Source organism: Schistocerca serialis, chromosome 10 (genome assembly GCF_023864345.2).
Source record: "Schistocerca serialis cubense isolate TAMUIC-IGC-003099 chromosome 10, iqSchSeri2.2, whole genome shotgun sequence".
Lineage (NCBI taxonomy): Eukaryota > Metazoa > Arthropoda > Insecta > Orthoptera > Acrididae > Schistocerca > Schistocerca serialis.
In genome coordinates this window covers 230,691,111-230,714,391 of record NC_064647.1, presented here as the reverse complement: position 1 = coordinate 230,714,391, position 23,281 = coordinate 230,691,111, and the positions used below count along the sequence as shown (strand labels likewise).

General features: G+C 37.5%; 1 protein-coding gene across 4 annotated transcripts in view; it reads left to right on the top strand.

The window, feature by feature from the left end:
- Positions 1 to 22,007, top strand: part of LOC126425087 (kinesin light chain) — a 431,165-nt gene extending 409,158 nt beyond the window's left edge. For 3 of the 4 annotated variants that reach the window (XM_050088000.1, XM_050088002.1, XM_050088001.1), the window contains 3 exons: positions 11,078 to 11,211; positions 17,727 to 17,778; positions 21,425 to 22,007. In XM_050088000.1, coding sequence (XP_049943957.1) covers positions 11,078 to 11,211; positions 17,727 to 17,778; positions 21,425 to 21,502 — 264 coding nt within the window. In that variant the 3' untranslated portion in view covers positions 21,503 to 22,007. The remainder of the gene's footprint in view (positions 1 to 11,077; positions 11,212 to 17,726; positions 17,779 to 21,424) is intronic. The other variant, XM_050088004.1, reaches the window with a different exon arrangement.
- The last annotated feature ends 1,274 nt before the right edge of the window (positions 22,008 to 23,281 follow it).

Genomic DNA, 23,281 nt, shown 5'->3' with positions numbered 1-23,281 from the left:
TTGTCTGGTTTTTCAGTGTAAATACCCTCACAGACACAATGAACAACTCGCCAGCAGCTGTGTTAGCGCACACTCTACTAACATCTCTGTGCTTTTATGTGTTTGTACGTGCCACACACCAGTCGACTGCAGGAGTGCGATTGTCACTCTCATTTTTATATCACGAGTTTCAGTTTTGATCAAAGAGAAAAAGCTGCAGGTGGTATAATTTTGTAGCAAGGTTCTTGGTGAAAGCATCATCATTTGATGAAATTTTCTGTCTTCCTGTATCACATTCATATTTATTTGCAATATTTGTCTTTTGTCATACATTCCTTTTTGTCTAACTGGTTGAGTTCCTTCGAGATGGGGCAAATTATGTGTGTGTATTTGACCTTGCCCGGCATCTATGTAAACCTTTTTGCTTAGGTGACTTTTTATTTATTTCATTAGATGTGTTGCTCAGTTGTACCAATACCGTTGTACATTATCTCCCCCACACCGCACCCCCAACCATTTCACCTCTCACCCACTGTCCACAGCTGCAAGGGTAGGGGGCAGTTACGTTTACCCTTATTTGAAATTTTTTTTCAGAGTTCCAATATAAACCTATCATTTCACAACTGTCAGATGAATAATATTATCAGCATTTAAAATGTTTGACAACAGTTCTTAATGAGAGATTATTGTATTTGACATCTTTCTTTCGAATAGTATTCATTGTGTGAATTAGTGCAGAGACAACAATTAGACATCACGAGAGTTGCAGGTTCAGAAATATACTCATCAGTGAGAGTTGCAAGAGTCTACGGTTCTCTATTATCTGTTTATTTTGTTGCCTCACTTTCAGAAAATAAAATCATTTCTGCTAATCATTATACAGCACTTTGTTACACTTTTTCGCTGTTTCTGACCATTAGGCAGTGTGTAGCTGTGTATTTAGTTTGTGCTCCTGTTTTGCCTTGCATCATTTGCATGCAGATTTATCTCTAACTTGGTCAACCAGTTATTATGCAGCTTACAGACTTTTGAGTTCCTACTATGCCTGTATTTTCAATAGTTTATGGTTTAGTATCCTAGTGAACCCTCCTTCCCCCCTTCACCAACCTCCACCTCCACATCTCTCCACCCCCCCCCCCCCCCCCTCTCTCTCTCTCTCTCTCTCTCTCTCTCTCTCTCTCTCTCTCTCTCTCTCTCTCTCTCTCTCTCTCTCTCTCTCTCTCGGGGTGGGGACCAACTAAGTAAGTAAAGAAGCTGGTTTTTTATTGTCATCCCTCTGAATTTAGCAAAATGCGGCAATAACGTTTGTGACCGTATTAGCTGCTGAATTTTGCACATAGTGAATGGGACATTTTGGTTAATGGAAGCTAATAAATACAGTTTACTGGTGTCTCTTAGAACATTTTTCTCATATTCTTAGACGGTCTGAGGAGGAAACCTCACAAACTGTTTGCACATATCTAATTAAATTTTCTTCATTGGAGATTTTCTCCTATCATTCCTTTGGAAAGAATGTAGTTACTTCTAGCGATGTCTCGATTGTTGACCCAATTTTTATACCTTCCTGTTTGCAATTTTATACTAAATATAAGTGTTACGAACAGTACATACCATTACAGTATACGATTTCTGAGACAGGAGTTTTGCCTTCACTCGCCAAAAGCATAGTACAGCTTCTTGTGAATTGTATTTGTAGCTACTTTTATGTATCTGTGTAGTTAAATTTATGAAGCTCTCCAGCTGGCAACCATTGCAGTGCAATTGTGATTTCTATCAGATTTCTCATTCTTATCCTTGCCACTTGCTTTTGGTAAGTGGTGGCTTCTTGCCCTGTCTCATTGTAAAAAAACAATTACGAAGGTAATGGAAATGCAGTATTTGTATGTCTTCCGAAGGTGTGTTGAATGCAGATGTGTACTACCAAGTACTGTATGACTTATGTTACACAAAGTAATTTACTTCTGTATTCTTGTGGTCTTACATTCAGACATGTGCACAATATTTTTCACTGTTTAGTTTGTAAATATAGCTGGGTATTAGTAATAGAAATCAGTTGTTTATCTGATAATGAGTGTAAGTTTATTTTTTTGAAAACTACTTACAGTTTAATTGCCTGTAGAGGCTTTTGGTTGTGTCATAGTTGATAGTGTGACTGGTTCTTTTGAGCGACTGATTTTAAAAATGTTGTTCTATGATAGATTGCTCCAGAAGACATTTTGTTCGGTAATGATTGAAATTGGTGAAATACATAGTGGTGCTTAATGTGACAGATGCCTGTTGATCTTGCCATGTATATTTTAATTGATAATGTTGATGTACAGTAATTGTAAAAGAAGTGTTTGTGGCTTCCATTCTTTTAGTAAGTCTGCGGTTAGCTAACATTGCAGATTTTAGCAGGAAGCAATTTCAGGCTTTAATTCCAATGATTTGGACAATTATTTTCTGTGATGTCCTCATGTTGCTTCCATTGTATTTGCAGTTGGAATCCTGATATTGTATTGTTGAGATACTTTGTGAATACTGTTGAACTGCTTCAAAGCTTTTATTAATATTGTTGTTAACTGTAATAAGAAAATGACTAGTGAGGAGTTGATTATCAAAAAACCATAATAGCTATAGTGCTGTTTAAAGTAAAAATTCTTTGCCAATGAAGAAGGGAATGAATAAAATGTTTGATGTCTCGAAGTGGATGTGACCTGCTATTTACAGATAGTGGACATTTGTTTGTTTGCAGAATTTGGTAAAATTTGGAAGTGGTCTTACATCTTGCATTATTTCTAATTGCTTGAAGACAGATCTTTTTAAAAATTCTTTTATTTTAGCACTTTGCCCGATTTATTTTATTGTAATTATTTATGAAATACATTCTTTCATTATTACTACATTCTGTTTCCTCCTCAAATGGTTACTACGGGACATAGTAGTCTGCTGAAGGCTATTTTTCATGTTTTGCTCTTCACATTTTCTTTATTGTGCCATATGCATAAAACTGGAATGCACACACAGATATTTTTGCATGATAGTTATTTCTCAGTTTGAAACGAGGAAATTAATGTTCGATGGGATGGATTGACTGACTGCTATAACTGAGCCTCCAAACATATCGAAAATCACCCATTAATAGTATGTGTAGCTTTTGTTTCTAGATTTATTTTGTCAGTTTTATTTGAATGCGAGAGGGCGAGAGGGGGTGGGAGGGACCAAGGGTATTAAGATAGTGGCAATATAGGTTGAAGAGTAACCCAAACTTCAGAAGGCAGTTCAAAGGTTAGCTTCTATAAGGGCGAATACCAATTTGTAGATAGTGTATCTTGGCTGGCTTCATAATTTAACTTGCTGAAACTGTTCCTGAGAAACATTTTTAGCAGCACAGAAACATCTTGTTCATGATGGCTATATTTAAATTTAATGTAACTGAACTCAGATTATGTCAATCGTACTGACACTGGATTGGGTATCTCCTTGTAATCTTCAGCTGTATAGAACACACAGCCTTCAGCAGCCACTGATGTTTGTGGTAAATGAAATCAATAAAACCTTTGAAAAGTGCATAATTTTGCTGGTTAATAGTCTCTATTCAGTAGCATCTCAAAGGTTGTAATTTTTTGTTGTATTTTTGTTTTTAATAAAATATTTTGTTATTGAATTAAGCGTTCTGTTTGTTACTTTTTTGTATTAATTCATGGTCCTCCATTCCCCTCTTTATTAGTTTTGTTGAACTTGTTTTCATGCTGGCTTGTACAGTGGTCCCAAATAACACTGCAATAAGAAAATTGCTGATGATGCTTAAAGAGTGGTTGAGAGGGGGGGGGGGGGGTGGTTCTTGAATAATCCTCATAGATATGATGCAGTTAAGGGAATGTAGACAGCACGATCTAATACACTGTTAACTTTTTTGAACAGTACGTTTACTTTCAAGCCATTTCTCATTTAATCACTGGAGTCTGCGTAGGCCCGTTTCCTCATCTGGTTTCCTGAAACCACACGCGAGGCCTCCGCATCAGTCGCTAGCAACACTGATCGTATGGCCACATGGGCAGTGGACATTGTTAATTATACTCCTCAGTATGTTTCAGTTGTAGGATTTTCTTTGTGCACTCGGAGATCTGTTTTTGAGATTTTACATATTTGCTTTTGCCAAGGGTAAGAAATGTGGCAGCACCAGGCACCGGATAACCAGTAGTCTGCTAACACGTCCTTGGTGAAACCCAAATCCATGTACAATATCTGAATTTGGAAAGTGGGAGGCTATTTGTGGCCTTGAGAGTGTCAATCATGAGATGTATGTCTACTTTGATTAAAATAACATTGTGACATATTTCAGCAAGTCGAGTGTTAGTTGCCAGCTGCCATCAAATTCCAGTTCTTTTTTGAGCTCTAGGGTCTTGCTGTTTTGGATGTAAATGCAGAGCCTCATCAATCAGTTATTTTCTTTGAGCTAAAGCAAATATATGTCGTCTTTAACATAGATTTCAGACTGACTAATTATATTCTTTCATTTCTGCACTCATCTAGAACTGTCTGCATTGTACAGTTGTTGTTCATCAATTAAAGGTGACAAATTGATGTATTCCTCCTCCTTGGTGTCTGGTTTCTTTCACCTTGCACAATTTTCTTGACAACATTTACCAGATTTACTTTTCTTAATGAATAGTAATTAATTCTGTAACTTTCAGATGAAGCTAATGTGATCCCAGAACTGTTGTTATGATGTGGAGTCAGTCAGTTTACAATTATTAGACACCTACATAATGAAAAACCACAACATACTGGCCGTTTACACGGCTGGCCGTTTACACGGCTGGCCGTTTACACGGCTGGCCGTTTACACGGCTGGCCGTTTACACGGCTGGCCGTTTACACGGCTGGCCGTTTACACGGCTGGCCGTTTACACGGCTGGCCGTTTACACGGCTGGCCGTTTACACGGCTGGCCGTTTACACGGCTGGCCGTTTACACGGCTGGCCGTTTACACGGCTGGCCGTTTACACGGCTGGCCGTTTACACGGCTGGCCGTTTACACGGCTGGCCGTTTACACGGCTGGCCGTTTACACGGCTGGCCGTTTACACGGCTGGCCGTTTACACGGCTGGCCGTTTACACGGCTGGCCGTTTACACGGCTGGCCGTTTACACGGCTGGCCATCTTCAGAGTGCAGTTTTTCAGTCATATCAATATTGCAATCAGGTGCACAGGTGCAGTGCTTTCCCTAGACTTTGTCCCAATTCTTTTTCCTCTGTCACTATCTTCATGAACGCGGATTGGCAACAAATAACAGAACTGCTTCCACATCTGCCTTGGGCTCATCTTCCTCTGGGAATAAAATGGAACATTTCAACAAGCCGTCAGTGTGGGTCCATTAAATATGTGACCTGCGGGAGGGAAGACACTTGCATCTCGTGTAACTGACGATTTTTGGGCTAAATCTGACTGTTTATCAAATCTTTCATTTTGTACTGGCTAGAACATTTTTCTAAATTTCTGCCTGAAAACATTAGTTTTAGGTGTGTCTTGTTGCAGGATACTCCATAGTTAACACATATATGTTCTGTATATCTAGAGAGGTTAATTTCTTGAGTCATGTCAGACTAACAAGAATGGTCCTCCAGTTACATTCGTGCATTTATCTCTATCTGGCAGTATGACTCTTCCACGAAAATGGTGCTCAGGTGCTTAAATTCTCTCATCTTGACATTGATTCCGAAGATACTGCAACTCTTGTATGATAATACTGGCAGTTGAGAATGTAGGTACTCCAAAATCAAAGCTGGCAGTAGACCCCTCCCGCTATCCCTCCCCTACCAAAGAAGCTTTTTTTTTTTTTTTTGTATAGTTTCAAAAGTTCTGCAAGTTTCTTGATATAAATAACAGGATAATGATTTTAAAAAGTGCATCGATAGATACTGAATCAGTTGAGTCATGTAAGAGACTAACGAACCCCGCAGTGTTTCGCAATTGCTAAATATGTATTAGAATTCTATGTATATTCTAAACTCCTCTGCACCACCTTCCTCTTTTCTCTGCCCATCCCATCTACTACTCCCTTCTCTGTGCCCCCTTCCTCCCTTCCCCGTCCATCCTCTTAGCTGCGTCTCGGGGCTTGAGCCCAGTTTATTGTTATTGTAAATGAAACAGAGATTTGAAATTCAATTTGCTTAACACAAATGGGTAAATTGTTTGGGATAAATTGTATAGGAAGTATGAGGCACGCCTTTCCAGCTGTTGGATTTATCGGGCTAGTACCTTCAATACTTACATAGTTTAATCTGTGAACAGATAGGATTGCAAAGTTTTGGACGATACAGATTCGATAGTAGTATGCTAATCGTAAGCTGGTAAGCCATAAATAAAACTTTCCTGTTTTAAAGAAAACAGTGAGAAAAAACAAAGCAGCACATTGTTATGAATAAAATTATTTGAAAATACATGTCAGGAGAAAAAATATGTGGGAGAAACAAATTGTGTAATGCTCTAGCATAGATGAAACTGACTTTGAGAAGGCAGTCAGATCTGCACATTTCCACAGCACAGTTGTTGTTTAAAACACTGTATAGCTTATATCCGTCTGAATGGTTGTTAGTGTCGTGTAAAAATTTGAAATAAATTGGTAAAGAACTTTTCAGGAGTTTTGATGACAGTCTTAAAGAACAACTTGTCTTTATGTAGTTGTGTAGATAAAGTATAGTAAATGACCAGAAAGTAGTAATGGACTAATAGCTGAAATAGAAATTCCGGAGTATTCCGACTGACACAATGGCTGTAGTTGCAAAGTCCAAGAGTGGAACCTAATGTTGCATACAAGAAATTTTATAAAATAAAAAGAAAGGATGGCAAACATGAACACACACAGAGAAAATTCTAGTGTAAGATTTGATTAGAAAATTGGAGGAAAGATGATGAAGCAACAGAGCAGACACATTCTAGTCTGAATGAAAAAAGGTGGATGGAGTGATGGCATATTGTACCTCGAGACTTTAGAAGTCACTGATGGAGACTGTAATGCTTATTGTTTAAGACATCAGGAACCTATCAAGTCTATAGTGTTTCTTTCCCAAAAATATTTGGCTACAGGACACTGGCTGGCATCAGTTTTATTTTCTTCAAGTTTCAATATAAACTTTCATAATGATAGTTCATGAATAGTGCAGTGTACACATTTTTTCTAAGAATGCTTTGTCTTTTGTTAATACATAAATTGACTCATTTCACATCCCACAAGGGAACCTTCTTGATCATATCTACAGAGTATGATGGATGATGGATGGATGGATGGATGAATGAAAATGAAAGAGATTAAAGAGGTTCATCCGTTCGATTACAGTGTCACATATTCAAAATTGTGAACAAGGGGTGTTATAGTAAATGCAAATCCATTACCGGGGTAACTATTATGCTCTAAAATTCTATATCAGTCAAGAGTTTAAACAGATACACCGCAACAGATGATGATGATGATGATGATGATGATGATGATGGATCCAACTGAAGGATATTTACTTAAAAACTAATATTGATAGCTACTAAGCATTTCATCACTTCATCCGAAAAAACTGAAAACAATGTGTGTTTCTTTGCAACTTAATCTGAGTCATTCAGTCATCTCCACACGGTTTGTCGCCACTGAGCATTCTGCCTTACTGATGGCTGTTCATCAGTCCTCCGTCATTATTGGTTGTGATAAATATCATTGTGTGCAAGACGTAAGGAGGAGGATTGTTTGTATTGTAAAGAGCTAACATGTGACATACTAACTGTGGTGTACATTGCAGGCATAATGTAGTTGTTTGGTTACTGTACCGTCTTGTTGTTCATTAACGTCTGAAGTACAGTGGAGTTACACAGCTACTGTAATATTGTGCTCAATGTATTTTTTAATGGCAACATACTAGTAACTTAGTGGTCACCATGCTTGAATAATGATATTTTCGTGTTCTCTGTACATTACCAGAGCAGAGTACCGTGTGATGTGTGTGTATTCGTGCAAAATTTCAGAAAATATTTTGCCTATATAACACCAAAAAGACTGCCAATAGCTTAATGCATTGATAGCAAACATGAGTAGTAACTCACATGAATAATGTTTAATATTATGTTTTGTAATAGAGGGTTATTAGGTATTTCATTGGCTGCTTCTGCAGAGGAAATAACCTTCTAAAAAAGTAGTGTGTGGTGCTATACTGCATGTATATGTAGATGTGTGTACACACACACACACACACACACACAAGCATAGCTCAACAAAAATAGTTGCACAAGTAGTTAAAATAATCTTTCTTTGTCTCAGTAGACCCTACTGACTCACTGGGTGATTCGCGTCTAATATGTAGTTCAGTTATGTGAAGAGCCATATGTGACATGGTAATTGTACATTTTACTAGCTTTAATCTTCCACATACAAAGAAATTACCATAAGTTATGTAGAGGAAAAAAACCACGTTCTTTGTTGTGCATCATGTGAAAAACGGGTATACTGATTCTCATTTCAAAATGAATTTTTTACTGGTGAAAGTTTGTGCTAAAGTTCTGCTACACAGTATTAAAAGTGGGGTATGGAACATTTCTTCATATTAAATATGTTAAAAACTTTCGATGTTGATCAGTATTAGGAAATTACCAGGTTGTTGCCTGCCTAAGTTTCTGTGGTACACTGTGTATTGAACTTCATTTCTTTATTAACTTGTAGTTTGTGGGTGGAACTATTACTTTCCCTTTTCTGTCTCATAGGTGTCTGCTCAGCTTCTTTACCGTTTCAGATCAAATATTCTATTTGATTTGTATCGGAAACAATATTATGCCCCATATGATGCTAGTATATTTGCAGAAGTTTGTTCTGTCAGTGCACCATAAGAATTGTGGAATTCTGTTCATTAGAAACATTCATTTTGAAGATAAATGAAGATGATTATCTACAGTAGTGTAAATTGTAGTTTTTGGGAATTCGTTTTATTTAAGTGGAGGTTGCAGTATTGCAACATAGGGCTTTCTGTCATCGCTAACATACAGTTACTCCTGATGAACAAATTACATATTGCATGTTTGTGTTACAGAGGATTAATTTAATGAAGAGATAGTGCTTTGTTCATCATGTAATACAATTTCAGACTTTATCTTTGTTTAGTTATACTGTCACACACTGCTTTCTTCTCAACCTGCCCCACTTCATCCACCCACTTGCTCTGTCCCTAGTCCTTTCCCCTTAGGCTGTTCTTATATACTTAGCAAGGTGGCAAAGTGGTTAAGGCATTGAACTTTCATTTGGGAAGGAGCTGGTATCAAAACCCAATATTGCAATTTAGATTTTACGGTTTCTTGGAATATGCAGATTTCAGCACAATTCCCGTGACAGAGGGTTACTTTAATCTCTAATGACCATGTTATTGACAAGATGGTAAACAGGAATCGTCTTACCTTTCTGTTCCTACATCGTTCCATTTCCTAGGCTAATCAGATTTTCTTCTTCATCCACTTCCTCTTATATTTGTACAGTCCCTTTTGCAACTGTCTTGCCCCTACCACACAGTGTGTCCCCTTTGTTTCACTTCCTTAATTTTTGTGGACAGAGTCCATAACTTGTTCAATAGAATAACATGTTGTTAAGTGAAGAATATCGAATGAATAACTGGGAACAGTAATTGTGGATGCTTCGTTTCTAAATTTTTCAAGTGGTGTGAAACTCATTCTGTTATTTATTAAGCGGTATTGTTATATTATCCAAATCTGAAGATGTAGACGTCTTCTGTGTATTCTATCTGAATGTGTGTAATGATGATATGAGATTTCGTCAGATACTTACTTTTCCTGTTTCATTTTATGAAGTGCAATTTCTCCTCTTCTTTTATCATTCTTCTTTTTGCTTTTGTTTACATTTTCCATTGGCTCTGTTAGCTTTGCCGTAATAAATTACAAGTAGTATAGTAGTAGTAGTAGTAGTAACAAATTATTGCACTTTATGGTTCAATATTAGCAAAAACACTTCCTTTCAGTGACTGCTGCACATAGTATCAAAGGTAAATAACAAAAGTGAGTTGTTAGGTAGTCGGTGCTGTGGTAATTACAGCTGTTTGAATTGGAATGCATGGTAAGTTACCAATAATGCCATACTGGAAAAGAGAGGTGAATTTCACTTTTACCATAGCCCATTGATACAAGGATCTGAATATATATTTTTATATTGGAAGTAAATTTCTCTGTCTGTCCTTTACTTCTTCCCAAAAGATAAGAAGATAAAATACGTGAATATTTGTATAAAAATAAGGGTGTAGGGCACTTAAAGGATTGCAGTCTGTGTTTCTGGCTTGACTTACCATAATGCTTTCCGCTCTGAATTCCTACCTACCAACATAACTTCTGTAGAACAGTTCTGAACTTTCCACTGCATCTTAGTTGCTGTGCGTCTTTAAATTGCTTACATCTATCTTTGCTTTGAAGGCACAGCACATGAACGAAGTGGAAATAATTCTGTACCTAAAATGATCAGTTCTATAAATGGAGCCATTTTTTAATGACTCCTTATAGTAACACTAAAAAATAAAATTGGATATTTGTAGAATGTCTGTACTCAGTTGTGTTTGCAGTCTTGTGTATTATTATAATGTTTGATGTCTAGTTTAGTCCCTATGCTGTGGGATGTTACTAATGTTACATATGCATAATATATTTTTCAACATATGATACTGAGATACAAGTATTGTGACATGGAAATCTGTATTGGCTGAACACAGAACACATACTCAAGAATTATCTTATACATAGTTCTAAGAGGTACATAATTTAGGTAAAGTTCTCGAGGACAGTAAGTGTCGGATAAATATTAAGTGTGTTTGGAAAGCTTTTATTTGCAGATAGCTGTGTATATGATGGTGTTTTAATATTTTAGATTGTTGTACATATGTAAACTGGTTTTTATGTTATCTAATGCTGTAATTTGGTACAGTGTTTGTGATTATCATGTGGTGATTGGAGTGCACCCCTCTGTTCTGAGTCTGGACTAGTGGTGGTGGGATCACGCGTTTCTGTTGCCTCTGCTCAAGGGAATTGGTATGCCTGTTAACTGACTAACCTATTCCCCGTCCTATGATACTGGCACATATTTTTGTAGTTGGGGAAGCACAGGCAGCGCAGTTCCTCGTTCTTGAAACTGCGGACAACGATAAAGCGTACGAACGCCAAGCTGATACAGAAGTTCTCGAAAGGCGGGGATGCTGACAGTCACGGCACCGTGTTAGACAACAGGTATGTGTGGTGGGAGGTCGTGTCAGAGGACAGGGGGAATGAGCGTTGATCCTGTCCAAAAACTGATCAGCTGCATTCAGAGGTGGGCCCTGTAGTTTCAAATAGATCTCTCTCTTGCGTATGATTAGCATATACCTCAGATGTTTACTGTTGATGAAACTAACTTTTAGTGTGGGCAAAAATTACTGTTTTAGTTTTATTATTTTTTGAACTAGTGGTAACATATGTACCCCAGTGCATTTTGCAGAAATGTGAGAGGTGATGACATTGATAAACCATGAGAACTGAATTCCAGCTGCAGGAGTGTCTTATCAACCAATAACAGCAATATTGTATTAGACCTCCTTTGTTGTTGTTCTCACTGTTGCCCAGTGTATGTATTTCATGTACTGAATCCACAGAAAAATTTATAGAACTTACGAAGTTTACAGTATCTAAAAGAGAGCTAACTCATCTTGGTGTTTTTCTTTTTTTTTTTTTTTTGGGGGGGGGGGGGGGGGAGGTATTTGGGAGGATCACAGTCAGGTACTCATCAGCTTAGTATTGCTTGTAATACCACTTAGGATCAGTGACAGCAGTTTCTCTGTGTGAGCCCACAGGCTGATTGTGGGTGGATCAGACTTGCCAGAGTCAGAGGTTTAGCAGTGCAGTTAAACCTAAGAGGAAGAGTTGCTAGACAAAATAATATGAAAGGTATCATATTTGCCTACCTTTTAGTAAGGTCTTGCTTGAACTCAGAGGCTCCTCCTGTAACCCAACAGTAGCCGCTCCTTGCAGTAGGGTAATTTGTGCTGTACATAATGATAGTGTGACCAATGCAAGGGGTAAAAGATTCTGATCAGTCTTTGCACAGGAACAGCTGAATTAATTCCAAATAGATTACTTTGAATTTTTTTTTTAAATCTAGCATTGTAAGTACATTAAGTACATGTTGAAGAATGAGCAGACTAAAAAAAGTAAATTATGTACATACAAGATATCTAACACCACTTTTTGGAAACTTGCCATAAAATTATTTATTTAAGAAACTAAGTTGAACTTTTTGACTTGGCAGCTTACTACACTGATCAATAGTTCTGCTGTCCTCATCATGGGAGGACGCTTGACACTCTTTAAAGTCCTTGGAATGTTTACCAGTTTCTTTTCGTGTAAGAAAAGCGATACTTTCGTTAGATTTAAAGATTAAACGTCTATTGCAAATTTAAACCATTATAAGAGTGTCTTGTTCATGTCAGGGAGCAGAAATTCTTATCCAGTTTTCTGATCTGTACTTATTTTTGACATTTAGTATCTTCTGTTGTGTATTTAGAAAATAAGATGATATTGAAACAGTGTGAAATAGACACTTCTTCTCCCAGTAAAATAAGTGTTTCTTCAATATTGTAATCAAATAACAGTTAAAATTTACAACTAATGAATGCATTTCACATACCGTAGGACATTTTTCACTTGCTATAGCTTTAAAACATGCCTAAAATTCAGTACACTAAAAGACTGAAAGTTTCAACCAACCAGTATAGATGTACCATTATAAACCATTAATACATCACTTCTAGCTTATCCACTATAATCTCTTCTATAAGAAGCTAATTTTAACATTGTGATACAGAAATTGTGCTTGCAGACTAAGGAGCAGTGGTAATACGTTATTCCTCCTCTCTCTCTCTCTCTCTCTCTCTCTCTCTCTCTCTCTATCTCTATCTCTATCTCTCTCTCTCCCCCTCCCCTCCCCCTCCCTTATTATTTTACTTATTCATCTACATTAATATTATCTGCTTCAAAGTAGTCTCCATTAGGTGATTGCCAGGCTTCCTTCAATCCCCAAAACATTTCTAGATCTTAATCTTTCGAATAGCACTTAGCTCTTTCCGCAATGCACTTTTAAAGGTTCTCTTTATTTTTGGAAATGGAAAAACTTGCATAATGCCATATCTGGCAAATATGGAAGCTGTGGCATTGTTAGTGTTTTTTCCCAAAAATTCATAAACAAGCAGTGAAATGAGTGCAGGTGCAGTTGCCACGAATTTTGCTGTCACACGCTTGATACCCAAAAGAACAGAAAAGGTTTCATGGTTCAAGGCAATTAAGTTACTTGATATTGCGACATCAACTACTATTTCTCTTATTTGGCAATTGTTCATTATCATGTCTTTCACTTTTTCCACGTTGGGATTGATTGTGGATGTGCTGCGGCATCTAGAATGTTTTTCATCTTAAACATTTTCACCGCCACCTTCAAAATGCTTATACCACTCGTAAACATGGTTTTACTCATAGCAGACTGACCAAAAGCAATATTCAACGTTTCTAAAACTTTGTTACATTTTATCCCATGTTTATAGCAAAATTCTGACTCGTTTTAAAAACAGTCAGTAGTTGCCACTTGTAAGCAAACACCTGTGACCTTCTTGACAACTGACGAGAGACTAAACATTAAATATGGTTACCAGTGTACAAGTAGGTTTCAGACACGTATACCAACACAGCGATGAAAAATTGCACCAGTCAGACTACTACAGTTTGCAAAATTACAAATTTCCCAATTCTTGTTAATCACACTTCGTATAACTGGTCACTTGGGGAGAGATTGTAAGTTGGTCTATAAGTGGGGATTAGTCATTTCAGCTGTTGGTCAGCACAACCTACTGGTTTGATTGTGGTATTATATATGTTTAATTCTTCATTTCGTTACCTAAGACTAAAATTTTTACGTAATGCTAGTACTAAGACAGTCCTAATTGCATTTACACATTTATGAGAAGTCTGACATGACTTGCTCTGATACACTGTTCATAACGGTAAGCTCTAACTTGGTTCTGAGCCAAGGCAGATATATTGTAAGTGGATTTGTGAAACCACGGTAAGCTATGGTAAGTTGCCGCAGTTGCGAGCCTCGGTGTTACAACAGTCAGTCAGTTATGAAGGGGCTTGGCACTAACTGTGTAAGGTAAGTCCTCTTCAGTAAGCTCTCTCTTTTACTAAAAATTCATACTTACCTGTTGTACTATTCACTATGCCCTGCATGATACGCTCTTCAGGCACTGTACCAGCTTGATGTAGTAAGTATTGTCGTGGAAATGCTTGTTTGCACTAAATTAATTGGTGATAATAGTAAGCATAACATTAGTCTCCTTTTGCCATATTGCAAGAGGCACGTACTGTCTGCGACATAACCATCGTCGACAAGTTTGGACTGAAACTTGTGTCTTGAGCACCCTCCAAAAACATCCTGGAATAATACTTGCCAGAATTTGCAAATTCATTCTTGTTACAGTGTCCACTCTTTATGTTCAGCTATTTGCAGAAATGTGAGGTTGATAACTGATAAGGCTAGCAAAATCAAGAAGTTGGTTGTGGTGTTGGGCAGTGAATTCACTAGCGGATGTTAATTTTTTTTCTGGGTATAGGGTAACTTTGATTACTGACCACAACTGTCACTTACTTTTCATTGTGACCTAAACAATTTACATGATTACACTTCATGAACACTACACATGTTACACTTCATATTTATTTGTTAGCTTTCTCAGGAGTGAGTACAGTGTTATAGAAAAATGTTTGCTGTTAAGAAAAGTTGATATTTATAGTCAAAAATTAATTTGGAACTGTCTAGGGCTTGCTGTTGCACACGAGGTCACTACTCCAGCAGTTTCGTGTTCTGTAGGTATACCCTCTTAAGTCAGAGAAAATTGAGCTGGTGGGGCTTTCAAGATGTTACAGTTTAAGTATTCTACTGAGTAATCTGTTCATACTTTAACTGAATTTGTTTTTAGTTAGAGAGGCAAGATTGATCTGTACTTGAAAGCAGTAAGCTTTCAAAGTATGCCCGCATCTTGTGGTCGTGCGGTAGCGTTCTCGCTTCCCACGCCCGGGTTCCCGGGTTCGATTCCCGGCGGGGTCAGGGATTTTCTCTGCCTCGTGATGGCTGGGTGTTGTGTGCTGTCCTTAGGTTAGTTAGGTTTAAGTAGTTCTAAGTTCTAGGGGACTGATGACCATAGCTGTTAAGTCCCATAGTGCTCAGAGCCATTTGAACCATTTTTTTTTCAAAGTATTTCCTGACAGTCATTGTTTGTAAAGGTTGCTATAAATTTTATGTGGTAGGCTACCCTAGTTCTCCACTTTTCCCCAAACACTGAAACGGTAGCTTCATTTATGACAGATCTACATATTACATCAGACAAGTGATGTTACAGTTTTGAAGAAGAAATTCGTACTCCATTGTCCAGGCTTGTCTATTTTGGGATACCTTCGGTAACAGTGTCTTGTGAAATTAAGCTAAAATACCTTTTACAGATATAGAAATCTGGACAAATATTGAGTGTGAAAAATCGAATTTACATTTTCGTATGAACTTAAGTTCTGGTACAATTTAGCAAATTGTATAAAAAACTATTAAATTATGAGACAGAGTAGCTGGCCTGTGGCTACAGGAAGAGGAAAAATTGGCAAAGATGTATATGCAGACAAACAAAAAATTATGTAACTTTACTTGTTTCTTCTCCAAAGTGATGATAGAAACATTGACTGCCCATTGTACGTGCCTCTATAGGCAATAGTGTTCTTGGCTGAATTTGTGTTTTGATACAGAAAATCATATTGGTTTGGTATAGTGTGCTGCCCTACCAGAAGAGAAACAGAAATACAGGAAGGAGATCCCGCGGATTAAAAATGCTATATATATGCTTAGACAATTTTGTTGGACAAGGTGGTCTTCAACTTTGAGAAAATATAAGTGTGGTTTGTGCAGAAAAATGAAATAGTGTTCCAGCGTTTCAAAATTACAGTGTTTCACCCTGTAGAGTGAAGTGCTGAGTCTTCCACAGTGCTTGTATCTGAGCCTATTTCATTACTGAGTACAACCTGAAGCAACGGTAGAGTACAAATTGAACTATTATCACGTTCAAAGAATGCCGTTTAATTCAAAATTCACTGAAAAAGAATTGAAAGTTCATGGAAAAAAATGAAAAATTATGGTATTTTTTTATGTGGGAACAAATCTGAGCCAATTGTGAACCAGTCAGAAAATACTAATTATAATCTTAAGTGTAGTAGTGTAAAGTGGGGTGTACCTGACATGATGAAATATGTTACTGCAGCAGCAGGAGGTTTATCACGTTGTTGTTTGTGGACAGTGGATTAGCACTAATATCCATCAGGATAAAATTTGATGACTGCACTTCTTTGCCATGCTATAGCATCCTTCAGCTTCCATAGAGCATCTTATATAGGTTGTATAAGAGTTATAGGTAATGAGGTTATGAAAACATACAAATCTTTGATATGTTGAAGGTATGGCTTTCTTCTCAGTATAGCTTTGATAGTAAACTGAATCACATAATCTGTGGTAGATATAAATTTTCAAAAGATGTAAATTTTCCGAAGATGTGTAAAATTTGAGGGAAATAACTGTTGACCAGTTCACTGTGGTCAGTGTGAATGGATTTATTAGCCTACATATTTTACGAACCTTAAGTTTAGTCAGCCTCTTAGACACACTGTTTAGCCCATTTTCCTGTACTTTAGTTAAATGTGAAAAGAAGAAACTGACATGGAGTTTTAATCAAGAACATTAAATATGTACAAAAATCAAAATAAAAACAGGTTTTTTTACTGCAAGAAGATTACCTGTTCTAAAAAGATCACCAGAAACTCTCTTTAGAAAAATAAAATTGTGACTTATATTCAGTCAAATGATTATGGCCATTAAATAACTGAAAGCACATAACTGCAGAAAATGAAAAGCAAAGGAACAGGAATATCTGTAAGATTCTCACAAGCAGAATGAAGCTTCCTTTTCAACTTTTATAGTTTAGTACAGACTGTGCATCATGTTTGTGGCCATACCTGTTCTGAGCTAACTTGTTTTTTCTGCTGCAAATGCTCACCTGGAAGTTGGCCTCCTTTGTTTTATGTAAAATGTTATTGTGCTTTCTCTCTCTCTCTCTCTCTCTCTCTCTCTCTCTCTCTCTCTTTTAAAGTTACATTCATATTTGCTGCTTTCTCTTTGGTTAAATTGATGAAGAAGACAACAAAATAATGATCTTCAGAAGCCAAAAGTATAAAGGCCAAAAATTAATGGTTTAGGTTACAGTACAATAATGCAAACATTTTATAATTTGTGAAACAACATTGTGTAACTGTTAGATCAAGAGTAGTAGTTTCTGGCTTGACACTAGCAAATACAGCGTTTATGTTCCTCTTATTTGCAAATGGATTGCAGATACTCGTGGAGAACTGAAAACTTTCAGACATTCTACAGTGTATTATAGTCATTTACAGTTATGGTCCCTCCATTAAAGCAGAGTTGTAAGTTAACAAAGCATTTATTTTTGATTCTAACTGTATCCAAATTTACAGAACCTTTCACAGTGTAAACAGTGTTGAATACAATTTTATTTTAAAACCATTGTTGACTCTGTGTTTTAGTTAACTATCTGACATCTGTTGCTATGTAGTGTCTTTACATTAAGTACTTATTTAATGGCCATTCTTGTGTTGTTTGTTTTTCATTTCAGCATGAGGCGCGCAAATTCTCTGTCCGTTCTTAGTAATGCAAATGCAAAGCAGGTGAGTACACTTTCCCTTACATTAATTGCTACAGCAGTATGCCACTTAATTCATATTGTGTAAACCCTTGTTATAAGTTAATAGTTACAGTATAAATTTCCAAGAATAAGTTTTGAAAAAAAAAAAATGCCAAAATGTGAGGAGTATGCAGTTAGTTACTTTCACTGATGAATATTTGAATCATTAAAACTGTAAAGTGCTGCTTGCAGTAAGCCAGAGTGAGACCACAAATTGCATCAGTGGTGAAACAAATCGTTGACAAATCGTGTTATGGGAAAAGTAGGGCACCTCTCGAAGCTGTACAGACTGTGGTGTTGACACATTCCATCTTACGGGTTCCATCTCGGTAGTTAATTCCGAGGGGTATAGTAATACGATTAATCGTGCTTCGTAATGACGTTGGTATGATACACACAGGTAGCTGGAGGTTGGATTGTGAGAACATGAGAGAGCTATCCAGGAAGTTATTATGTTTTGGTATTTTAAAGAAAAAAGTGTAGAAAAAATGTTTTAGGCAAAAAAAAAAAAAAAAAAGACACACTTAAATACTACCTTTCATCAAGTCTCCACACAAATTTAAGCACTTATTGTAGTGGTGAATGAGCTTCAAAATTACATTGTCTTAAAATTTTGCCATCTAAGATTTGAGCCAGTTAGTCGTCATCACCGAACCCGTGCCCCCCCTCCCCCTCGAAGTTCCACGGTACCTTCACACTTGGTAGTCACTGGCTGTAAGATCTTGGCTGTATGGTGCACGAGTGGAAACACCTCCCACTTCAAAGCATTGACTGCTTCTTTAGTGCGATTTGCTGTCTGGGGGGTCAAGAGTTGTCATGTGAGAACAAAGTTGTTGAGCTCAGCTTTCCTCTATGCTTATTCTGAATTGCATTTCTTAGGTTCTCCAAAGTTTAACTATACACCACAGTGTGTATTGTTGTGCCTTGCTCAAGAAAATCAACAAGAAGCATATGAAACTTCCTGGCAGATTAAAACTGTGTGCCGGACCGAGACTCGAACTCGGGACCTTTGCCTTTCGCGGGCAAGTGCTCTACCAACTGAGCTACCAAAGCACGACACACGCCCCGTCCTCACAGCTTTACTTCTGCCAGTACCTCATCTCCTACTGTCCAAACTTTACAGAAGCTCTCCTGTGAGCCTTGCAGAACTAGCACTCCTGAAATAAAGGTCCCAAGTTCGAGTCTCGGTCCAGCACACTGTTTTAATCTGCCAGGAAGTTTCACATCAGCGCACTCTCTGCTGCAGAGTGAAAATCTCATTCAAGAAGCATATGTTCGTGTCCCAAAAAACTGTTGGCATAATCTTCCTTGCAGAGTTTGTGTGGAGAAATTTGTGTCCCCCTCATCCATAGATTGCATTTTGGTTTCACAGTTCACACATTTCACCCAGGTGTCATCATTTTCGTAAGAATCCAGAAATGTCAGTGATGCCACCATATGCTACGTCTCGTGGTTTTCTGTGAAGATTTTTGGTATCGATACCAAACTTGCACAAAATTTGTAATAGCCTAGCTTCTGTGCAACCATATGTGACAAACTTTGTTAATTTTGTGGAAAACTAAATAAGAGCTCCATCATTGTGAATCTTCTCATTGATTTTTGCAACCAGTTCATCAGTCACAGTGCTACGTTGTCCACCTCGCTTTTCATCGCGAACATTAGCTAGGCCTACTTTTAAACCTAATGCACAATTGGCACACTCCATCTGAAATGACTCCATTGTTCGCATTCAGTTGCCATTAAATTTGTCACTTTATTGTTTTTTTTTTCCCAGTAAAAACCTTATTACTGACTGGACTTCAAAAGTTCTGGGATTTTAAACTGCAGTACACATTTAAAACTTATATTGTCAAATGACACGAATGTCATACCGGCACAGTTGCGTGCCGACTGAACGGACAAACGCACAGACGACAGTATCGCCGTGCTAGCCCTGCCCACTGTTTCCGCATGTGGAAATGTAATCTACTTTCCACTTTCCAGATAACCCTCATATTTTTTATATTGCTGGGTACGCTCTGTACGCACAGTACAAACAAGTTGATGTATCACTGTTTGTAATGTTTTTGTCTCTGGATAGTGTCCATGAGCTGTCAATGCTCTGCAGCACATAATCGAATAATGCACTAGGAACACATCACATTTTTACTCGTATCTTGCTTCAGTCTTTTTGAGGGTGGTCATTATGACAGGATTTAGCACCAAATAAAAAAAATGGTAATGAACAATCTTCATTTATATTCCGTAGGCCATTGCACAGTGCATAGCAGCGCCAAGCTGCACGGTATGGTTTTCTTAGTATGAAGACGAAAAGACAATAAAAAGACCAATTACGCTTCCAAAACACAGAAGAGGACTCGACAGGAAAGAAACGGAATGAGAAAGAAATGACTGGAAGAAATGAGAAGTACGTTAAGAAAGAAATACTTGCAGGTATTGGACTCGCACGTAGAGGAGAGAGGAAATTATATTTTCCGAGTGTATTTCCTGTCAGCTAGGGAGAGGAAAGAGCACGGTGATCAGAAAACTGTCCGACAAACACTAAAAGGTTGGGTTGAAGGGGAAGGGTGAACTGTGCCACTCCTTCTAACTTAATTCCTGTAACGGGGGCACTCAGTGTGACACACAGTCTATTCACCACCGCTGTTATGCAACAACAAACTGTCGGTTAGAATTGTGTAGTGCTAGAGTAGTGCAGTGTTCATGCATAATTCACTATTGTTCTCTGCTTGCACAACATTTACCAGTGGTCAGCTGCAGTGTGCAAAAACGCATTCTGCCTGTGGTGGCATAGTGCTGCCGGTTGTCAAGTCTTAAGTGAAGGGCAGCTGGGAGACACAGTAGCACAAACTGGCAAACATTAGATAGCAAGTAGTTTTAATCAGAGTGTAGGTACAGATTGTACTTATGGCAGAAAGTTACCGTGGTTCGTGTCGAGAATGTGGAAGAAAAATATGAGGACTGTCAGAGTGTTGTTCATTGTATATTAAAGATAATGGATTGTAGAGGGGCCATTGAAAGAGTGAGGTAACTGTTTCTCAGTGGTTTGTCGTGTGGACTGGTAAAAAAAAAATTCAGAATGAGGAAAAATAAGGTTTCAACTATGGAGGAGCACAGGCAAATGCATTAGAATGAAAGCCTCAGTGAGGGGAGGCGATAAAAAAGTTGTTTGCAGCCATTCTTTTTGTGGGTTTTGTACAGTCTGCCCTTGACAGCAGTTGAGAAATACTACAGCAAAATTACTTGATTGACAATGGTAAGTCTGCGTAAACAGTTATAAGGATGTTAAATTTGTGGTGAGTAACTAACTGTTGGACTCTTTCATTTGGGTTACATACATCATTATCTCACTTTGGCTATAGAGTCAGGTTTATAGAGGTATTTGTAGTTTATGCAACAATATATAAATGTTAATTTTACAGTTAATATATTTCTCTTTTAATTAAGATACGTTTTTCCCACTGATGTTTCTCTCATTTCAAATTGTCGTACACGACAGTTTTGTATGGTAACTGGCATCACAAGTTAAGTCTAAATGTGTCAGATTTGGAGTACTCGAGTAACTTTTCCTCGACAAGCGGTAGCTTTCAGATTTTTATCTGCCACTCGACACGTCTACCATTTTTCAGTGGCGGGAGCAGAACGAGTTTGGGTTGCTGCGGAGCCGCACCGCGAGTTCTGACCGGCTGCGGCAGGGTGCGACGTAGACCCTCACTTGCCTCTCTGCGACTGTTGCCACACGCCGGTGACTGGATCTGGCTATTTTTTGTAACCGTCAGTTGACTGTAGTGATGGACACAGAATAATTTCTGGAATTAGCAGATATCACAAGAATGCTATTTATCTGTTGTCTTATTATGTCCTCCAGACTATCTTGTCTTTTGCTGTATAAGTTCTCGCAATTAGGGGTTATATGTCTGCATTTATTTTTCTGTTTTTAATTATATACCAGTAGCTGTCTCTACACTGATGTAACTGTAATTGTGTTTGTAAGCAAATGCAGTGAGTGATTGGTGCTAGAAGTGTATAACTTAAAACTTCAGTTTTGTGCAATATTTTTTTTTTGTAAGACTTGAAACAGTTGTATTGTGTAAAAAGCACGATTGCCTGTCGTAAATCTGAGAGAGGCTACATAATACTGAGCTTAAACGTACCCACAAACTAAGATGTAGCACTTGCAAGATAAAGTTAATTTCTTCTTTGGCAGTTGTATCATCATCATATAATGATTTCTCCTCCTTTGAGTTCCAATAAGAAGTTACTTGTGTTTGGATTTTCTTAGTGCCAAAAAAAGGCAGAATCGCTTGGTACCCAATACTTCATTCAGTATTGGGATACAATAAGGGACTTCTGGAAAAGAATACAGGCAAATTAGTATTATTCATTTCTGCAGAAAAAATTGATTTCTGCAGAGTATTATTTTTGGTGATGTACTTAAATCTGATTTTATCCAGTAGGAATGGCTGGTGGAAGCTTGTGAATGTAAAAACAAGGAGCTTGTTTACAAAAGAACTTTCTGTGCTACCTGTCAAGATTTCTTTTTATCTCTATTTTGCACGACACATTTTGGGAAATGATTCCCAGTTCTTGTCGTTGCCTCAAAGACTGGTTTGATGCAGATTTCCATGCTACTCTATCCTGTCAAGTCTCTACATTTTGTAACACACAAAAACGCACTATAAAATGGGAATCATTTCCTGAAATGTCATGCAAAATATAAATAAAAAGAAAATTTACTGATAGCAGAAAGTTACATTACACACACACCCACTGTACTTAAATCCATTGCATTTAATGGATTGGAGCTTATCAGTTTATTTAATTACACTTATTACTTAAATACCTATCTGCTTTCATTTTGTGGGTACCTTACAGCCCATAAATACTTTCTTCTCTCTTGACTCCAAGGACTTTGTTAATTTTCAAAAAAAATGTGCACACCATCATTTAGAGATTTCTCTCATTTTGTCACTGAAGACTGATTCAGGAAAGTAAAAAGAAACTTCCCATTTCATTATTCGATTTATCTTCTGCTACTTCCAAAGATAGTATCACTTTCAGAAATTATTTGCCAGTACTTTATTTCTAAGGTCTATTTATTCTTTAACAATGCTATTTGTTTCAAATTTCTTCCTTGAACCAATTTAATAAATAGTCTCTCAACAACTTAAATCAAATAACAAAAATATTACACAATAATTATGGAACAGTATTCTAAAATATTTGACACACACGCACACGCACACACACACACACACACACACACACACACACACACACACACACAGTTTCAACAGCTTACAAAATTTATATAGTGTAAGGCCACCATCCTCATCTGTGTTTTAGTTAAATTCTGAAAGTTCTCAGTATGATCCTTCCTGTTGCATTTGTCAGCGGTGGTGGTGGTTGTTGGGATGTTTAAGGGGGACTAAACAGCGAAGGTCATCAGTCCCCCAGTTTGTCAGCCTACTGTTTAACAAATACAC